Here is an 8,084-nt window from a genome sequence, read left to right as displayed (position 1 = left end):
AGCCGATTTGGTCGGAACAAAGCTTCCAGACGTTCCAATTTGGTTGGATCGGATAGGAAGTTGGTTTGGTCGGTATCGCCGGCGCATCCGACCACGTCAAACCAATATTAATAATAATTATGTCGGACCGACCGCTCTCTACACTTTCCGATTTGGTCGTGGTCGGATGGTTGGCACCAACCAAATCGGAGCGTCTGTAGATGCTATTAGTGCCTTTTCGAAAATTTAGTTGGCAACACTGAACACTGCTTGCTCTCAGCTCTGTGAAATTGTGAATGTCAGTTGTCACTTGAAAAAAAATTGCGGGGTTGTAAACGCAAGCTGCGTCATTTTAACTTTTAAGCATGGTGAATAGTCGATTATTTTATTCATTACTATTCAATTCTTGCGTAAGATTATATAATTTACTAACATAATATATCAAATATCAGCAATAATGCCTCGTAAGCCTTGTTATTGGACTCGTAAATTAGAGCTGCTATTGGTTGATTTCATACGCCAGAAAGAGTTCATTTGGAAGCCAATCGGTAATACAAATCACCACATTCAGCAAAAATACAAAGCTTATGCAGAATTTGCTTCGAAGTTAGGACGTGGTTTTACAGGTATGTTTTATAATTTGTTATATTAAGGTGACATCGCACCAAATGTTTATTGCTGTGAATGTATCAATGCTATCTATCTAATATTATGTTCTATAGCTTGTAATGTTAGAAGCAATTAAGATCCGAATATATACCGTCAGTCTACTGTTTAAAGTTTGAATAAAAACGTAAACTTCAATGATTATTTCCAAAGTCTCATACTTCATAAAATGTCGGGAACATACTTAACTACATAGTATAAAACAAAGTCGCTTTCTCTGTCCATATGTCCCTATGTATGCTTAAATCTTTAAAACTACGCAACAGATTTTGATGTGTTTTTTTTTTAATTGATAGAGTGATTCAAGAGGAAGGTTTTAGTATATAATTTATGAGGTTTTAAACAAAGTGGGTGAAGCTGCTGGCGGAAATCTAGTTTACTTATAAAAAATGTGAAAAGAGTTCTTGCATGTTGAAAAATAAGCCATAAAACCAAATGTTTGTAAAATTACGCTTGTACAGCTGATTTGTGTGGAATTGATGTTTCAAGTCACAAAATGCCATTAATTATTATTATTAAGTAATATTAGCGATAAGGCCGCCTTTTTAGCTTTACTAGGTTTCCGCCCGCGGCTTTGCCCGTGCAGTCAAAGAAAAACCTGCATAGTTCCCGTTCCCGTGGGATTTCTGGTATTGCGTCATTTTCCCGGGATAAAAAGTAGCCTATGTCCTTTCTCGGGTATCAAAATATCTCCATACCAAATTTCATGAAAATTGGTTCAGTAGTTTAGGCGTGATTGAGTAACAGACAGACAGACAGAGTTACTTTCGCATTTATAATATTAGTATGGATTGTCTGTTTCTTGCATTATGTGTATTTACTTGGTGCTGTATAAAGTGTATTTATTATCATTATTATTGTTTCAAAACATAAAAAGAGCCAAGTCTAGTGATTAACTTTCACTATTGCAGTTTTATACTATGGTAAGAAAATATCATAGGTAAATTATAAATTGATAAACTCAAACTCAAACACTTATTTATTCAATTAGACTTCTTTAAGAAGCACTTTCGAATTGTCAATAAATATTTTTAACAATTACCACCGATTCAGAAAGCAGTATCTAAGGAGAAGATCCGGCAAGAAACTCCATAGTTGCTCTTTTAAAATCATGTCAATATTACAATTTAATTTTACATAATATGAAACTTATATCTAACTACATAATATAGTACTAGTGGTCCGCCCTGGCTTCGCCCGTGGTACCTACATGTTTAAACTATCCTATCTCTCAAGTTGGATAGAACTGCACATGGTGTGCGAAATTTATTATAATCGGTTAAGTGGTTTAGGAGTCCATTGAGGACAAACATTGTGACACAAGATTTATATATATTAATCCATCAGGCCCCGGAATCACAGACACAATAGAAAATCTATTGTGTCGCGGTCGGATCTGGTAGCTCGGTGGTTGAGAGAAAGATTAAGATATATGTAGTATTAAGTACTTTTATTTTATTTTCAGCTCGTTCAGTTAGAGACCGCTGGGTGAATATAAGAAGCACATTTAATCATAACCTGCGGAAAGTTTTAAAGTCCAAAGAGACTGCCAAGTCACCAGATGATGTCTACACTCCTTGCTGGCCGTTGTGGAAGCCGCTGCAGTTCTTAAGAGATTCTACAAAGAGGGATGACTGCTCTTATGAGGTAAATCTTTTGCATTTCTGCTGCTTTGTCTAAAACCTCATAAATAATATACTAAAACCTTCCTGTTGAATCCCTCTGACTACAAAAAAATACTGAATTAATCCATTATCCATTGTGTAGTTTAAAAGATTTGAGCATGCATACATACAGACAGAAAATAACTTTATATGCTATGAAGTGATTATTTATTACTTGCTGACATTTTCCTATCTTCACTTGAACTGTCAGATGCGTGAAGTTCAATTACCTTCAAGTTTATAAGTTTATAAATTTTATTTATAAACTTCGTTTTTTTAGTTTATAAACTATTTAGTTTATAAACTTCAAGTTTATAAATTTATAGAGAAAATTTCTTAAGTTTTTCATTCATAAGATCCTTTCCCTGACTGTATCAAAAATAACAAAAAAGAAATATTGACATCGGACCAGTAGTTCAACTGTGTGATGATCGATGAAATTTGGAATTCATTTTTATACCTACATAAATCTAGATTTATTTATTTATATTTTAATTTCATATCTTCAGCATTAACCAACTTCGTAAAAAGAGGTTCTTAATTTAACTGTATTTGTTTTTGTTTCTTACCTGCGAACAATCTACTGATTATTTTTTTATTAGAAAGCCAGTGCCCTCTGGTTGGTTCCATTTATATTCTATCTAGTTCTGACCATTTGAAAGAAGCTAGTTTTTTGTTAAAAAGTAAATATTTTATATGATGTGTGACTTCAATCATAGGAATAATATAACAAAACTTTCAATCTAAATATTTTAACAATAGCTGCATAAACCATTGTTTCCTATCCACAATAATTAAAGAAATAAATCTTATATTTCATCCATTCAATTACATAATATGAGTCTTTATAATTACATTTAAAATTAGGCTTTATGTCATTTGTTAAAAATCAATTAATGCACACATAATATAAACAATTTCAGGAATACAATTCAACACAAGAAGATTGCAAAGAAGCAAACATCAATTTTGAGACCGCTCTATCTGATATAAATGAAACGGATATTCTAAATATCAGACAAACGGGACAGAGGACAGATCGACCAAGGAAAAAGAATAAATCAAAGAGGAATAAAGTTAACAAATGCAAGGAATTGCTTGATAATCTCTTAGTGTCTATGTCTCCCTTGAGTGGGGTGGAACAGTCGCAGCCCTATTGGTTTTTTGGGAGACATGTTACTGAACGTTTGAATGCTATGCGGCAACTAGACGCGAAATGCGCGGGAAGAGATATTTTAATACTTCTTGATGGAGCAAACGATGAAATGGACAACACATTAGGCAGTTGAGGTGTGGATTCGTTTCCTTGTAGTGAAGGTTGCTTCAACAATTGAGACCTGCTGCTCATCAAAAAGATGTGTCGAAGAAGGTGGAATGGCATTAAGCAGTGTTGCGTAGTACTAATCTTTCGGTAGAATCGCATTCCTTCGAAGTTCTATTAGTAAATTCCACTTTATGACCAACATATTGCAAGATGTCATCAGAAACCGCCTTAAAAGCCGAGTTTGGTCCAGACAGCGCTTCTTTAATATCCGATTTTAGAAAATGATGCTTTGTTGAGAGGTCCTTAATAGTGTTGGTAAAAGCCTCGCGTTGCAGCAGCAGCCCATGTAAGATTGTTCCAAAAGAGGATTCCTGTTTGGATAGGGAATCAGATGAAGCATTTGTCTGATTAATTTTCATAAGAGAAGGGTTAACTTTCAAGGCGTCAAATACTGGAAACGCCTGTAGCTTTTTCTGGACCTCAGCATACTGGATCTGTTTGTATCCCAAGTCACCCAGTCTCATGCATTTAATACCCTGCCTTGGTGTGCCTTTGGTGTCGAATTGGAGGTTCCTGTTGTATAGTTTGGGGCGAGAGGCCAAAATCATCATCATCCTCTGGTGTTAGAGCTGGGGCCTTCCAGTCTGAAGATTCTATTGTCTTTTGATTCTGTCTTGGATATTCTTCCTGTAGCTCATCATCAAGAAGAATGCATAAGCTGCCTCTCCTTTGGATTCATCATCAACATTATTACTAAGCCTTCCCATAATGTTGGAGAGCATTTCTTTCATCTCGCTAAAATTTTGTTCTAGATTATATATCCTTGTTAGCTTTCCAGACTTGGCTGATGAGCGAAGCGTTGATGAGTCATCTATATCCTCACTATCTGCAAGCTCCCTCGATATCTCTTTTCTGCTTAAGAGTAGAGGCTTTAATTCTGCTAGTGTTGCCACGATCAGTTCATTTTGAACGGCGGAACCTCTAATTCTAGATCCGATGGAAATAGAGGATTAAATTCCGAAATGCCTACAGGTAAAATTTGGATCAACTTTGAACAACTTTATAGGGCTCTAGAAATTTTGCGTTTCTCATAGAGACGGAGAAATTACACATATAAATTACACATTTGAGAAGTTCTAGTTGCAAATGAATAATTGCAATGATGAAAGATATGTGCGATTTCTTTCTTTTGATTTAAATTATATTTGAATGAATGAATGAATGAACAACATAATATTTAAGTTGCTGGTGCTTTAAAAAGTCAGAAAATAAATTTTATTACATGGTCCTGTTTACAAAGAGGTTTTGAGGTCTTGATCATTAAATTGTAGTAGTGAATTTGTATGTAGAAGAGTCTGTGTGAAAAGAGAACCGTCCTAAGATTTGAGGGCGCCTCTGTGATTAATTTCCGTGTTTATGATGTTGACAACACTGTTATGTCATTATAGGGTGACTGTAACATTTTGATATTTTAAGGTTGTGTAAAGAAGTCGTTGCAAAGAATAATATTTTCAACGACTGTCGTAATAATTGTTTTGATGTACTGTATGTATTAAGATTATATGCTATGTATTAAGGGAAATAAGTAAAGGGTCTTTTTTCAAGATTTTATTTTACCGCTGTCGGCGTGATTAGTATGCTTCCATGCCTCATGCAATAATAGCTTTCGAGTACTAATTCACTGAGCAAAGCCGCGGACAGACAGAGGGCCATGGCGAAACTACCTACATATAAGGGTTCCTTGTTTACTACGGAACCCTAAAAAATTATAAATAAAATGTTTAAGAAATCTACATAATAATATAAAATATATTTGTGAATGGATTAAAATTGATTGAATGTGCAGTTTAAACTAAATTTGTTCAGTAGGTATAATACTAAACATTTATTTAAATATGTTTATATATTTATTCATTGGCTCCCTGATCAGAACCATAACTATAGTCTGATTCTAAATATTCGATGCCGGACATGACTGAACTTTGGAACTAATGGAGAGATCCACAGAATTATCTTTTTCAGAACTTGATGTGCTCGAGTCTGTAACATTTATGATAACCTCTTGCATATCTTCAATTAAATGGTCTTGTTCCCAATATTTTTGTTCTACATGTATCACATGATCACACTCTTTTCGCCAATGTTCTGCAGTAATATTTTTGAAGCATTCATTTATAATTGGTAATAGTTCTTTTGCTATGTACTTTTGATATGTTCACATTCTTTTGATGCTACTTGTCTTTTCACAAGGCTCCATATCATTTCAATGGCGTTAAGGTCACAGTGGTATGGGGGTAACCTAAAAACAGTATGACCATGTTCCTCAAATATTTGATTGATTTCAAATACTGGTTCTCCTTTGTTCCTTTTTACTAAACATAGAAGTTCAGGTTTCAGTGCGTTATCTGGATATTCTATTCCATTGTCTTTCAACCATTTTTTCAAAGTGTCTTTCTTGTCGCTGCTATTTGGAGGCTTATTAATGCGTGTACTATGATAGGATGCATTATCTAGCACAATGACAGACGGTTGAGACAGGTTTGGCAAAAGCTTTTCTTTTGCCCACTTGGTAAAATTCACTCGATTCATGTCGTGATGGTAATCTGCTGAAATACTTTTAGTTTTATAAACAATGTTCAACAAATCCTTCCCTGCTACCTGCATGAACTATAATATATCTTTCACCAAGAGAAATATTGCTTTTGAAACTCCAGGTTCACCGGGACCCTGCCAACACTTATTAACTTCATGTGCAGTATGTATATTATTTATTTTTATTTATTTATTTTATTTATAATGTTTCATCTATATATACAACTAGGTTTCCGCCCGCGGCTTCGCCCGCGCAGTCAAAGAAAAACCCGCATAGTTCCCGTTCCCGTGGGATTTCCGGGATTGCGTCATTTTCCCGGGATTAAAAGTAGCCTATGTCCTTTCTCGGGTATCAAAATATCTCTATACCAAGTTTCATGAAAATTGATTCAGTAGATTAGGCGTGATTGAGTAACAGACAGACAGACAGAGTTACTTTCGCATTTATAGTATTAGTATGGATTGGTTTTCCAGTTTCCCTCAAGCGCTTCACTGTTCGCAAATGTTTAGCTCGCCAGACCACAATATCATGTCTTTCAATGAGAACTTTTCGTTTTGACTCCCATTTTTTATATTTGTAACCCAGCTCTTTTAAAATACCACTGAGACTACTGATTCCACCGCAATAGTTTATGTCTTCCTTTAACACATGTAGCTTGTCGGTACCTCACCTGAGGAAGCTCACAGCATAAAATTCACGAATTTTGTACTTTGAACTGCAAGTAGTCCAAAATGTTTTTTTTTTTGGGGCATTCTAACAATTTAGCTTCATTCCTGTATGCAAGCCATCCAGCAGCTGCCGCAAAATCAAAGAAGTGGAAAATCAGCCGAACAGTCCATTTTTTCTGATTCTATAAAAACTGATGACCCTATCCAACATATCTACATCCCATCATGGTATTGTTTTGCTCTATTGCAAATGGTCTGTCAATTTAGATATGAGACGTAAGTTTTCTGAATATATATTCCAAGGTACTATTGAATAATTTAGGAGATAACGGGTCGCCCTGTTTAACACCAATTTGGATTTGAAATTTTGGACCAATTGTTTGCAATTTTATTGAAGCTGTGCTGTTGTTATATACATTTTTGAGTAAATTAATATTATGTAGAACCTATATTTTGAGCTTGAAGGGCGTCGAATATTGAATTGTGTGTAATACTATCAAACGCTTTAGAGTAATCTACAAAGGCCATGTACAATGAGATGTTATTTTCTTGACATTTTTCAATAATTTGATTGATTGTATGAAAGTGATCGGTGGTGGAGAGTCCTCCGCGAAATCCAGCTTGTTCGGGTGGTTGCTCGTCGTCGAGTTGCTTTGGCTTATTGGTCTATAGTTGTTGACGTCAGATTTATCTCCTTTTTTATGTAAAAGAATAATATTTGAATGACAGAACTGTTCAGGGATATTACCGGTTTTTAAAATTGAATTAAACAAATTGCATACATAGAGTACATTATTACAAACGGAGATAGAGTTGTCAGTCAAAGATATCGATTGAGGCGCACCTGCCGACAAGTGGCCGAACTAATATTTTTTATCACATACGTATACCTACAACTAGCTAGAATGTATACACGTAGTACCCTCTTGTTTTCTTTTTTGCTGTATATTTTTATTTCTTCCTCTTTAAACAATATGTAAAAGCCATTTTTTGGACATCATCATTTTCATTTATATCTACTTTAGTGCCATTTAACAAGTTAAACCAGCAATTTCACTGCTATAGATTTTTGCTTTTGTTGGCTTACTTTGTTGGCATCTTGGACCTGAAATGAAAAAAATAATTAATGCATACTTTCCTTTTCCTACCAAACATGTTTTTTAGTTTTGGATGTTAATATTATGAAGAAAATGTGGTTGCCTGTGGATTGATACACAAACATCCAAACTATGCCTTTAGATTAAAAGGAT

At 34.7% G+C, this 8,084-nt stretch overlaps 1 protein-coding gene across 1 annotated transcript; it reads left to right on the top strand.

Annotated features, from left to right (window-relative positions):
• The first annotated feature begins 298 nt into the window (after positions 1-298).
• On the top strand, positions 299-4,568 carry LOC149897313 (uncharacterized). The gene is made up of 4 exons (XM_090116869.1): positions 299-347; positions 432-605; positions 2,111-2,292; positions 3,233-4,568. The coding sequence occupies exons 2-4, from the start codon at positions 437-439 to the stop codon at positions 3,596-3,598; spliced, it is 717 nt and encodes a 238-aa protein (XP_089972995.1). The 5' UTR covers positions 299-347; positions 432-436; the 3' UTR covers positions 3,599-4,568.
• The last annotated feature ends 3,516 nt before the right edge of the window (positions 4,569-8,084 follow it).

This window comes from Colias eurytheme, chromosome 26 (genome assembly GCF_061535395.1).
Source record: "Colias eurytheme isolate Ceu_HAF_F1 chromosome 26, ilColEury1 Martin Lab GWU primary, whole genome shotgun sequence".
Lineage (NCBI taxonomy): Eukaryota > Metazoa > Arthropoda > Insecta > Lepidoptera > Pieridae > Colias > Colias eurytheme.
Note: the sequence above shows the minus strand (reverse complement) of the source record. Positions and strands in the feature narration are given on the sequence as shown.

What these genes read in the sequence shown, in the direction of transcription:
- LOC149897313 (XM_090116869.1), top strand. Translation starts at nt 437, where the DNA reads ATGCCTCGTAAGCCTTGTTATTGGACTCGTAAATTAGAGCTGCTATTG. An exon ending in GTTAGGACGTGGTTTTACAG is followed by an intron (nt 606 to 2,110) that starts GTATGTTTTATA and finishes TTTTATTTTCAG; the next exon opens with CTCGTTCAGTTAGAGACCGC. An exon ending in GGGATGACTGCTCTTATGAG is followed by an intron (nt 2,293 to 3,232) that starts GTAAATCTTTTG and finishes AAACAATTTCAG; the next exon opens with GAATACAATTCAACACAAGA.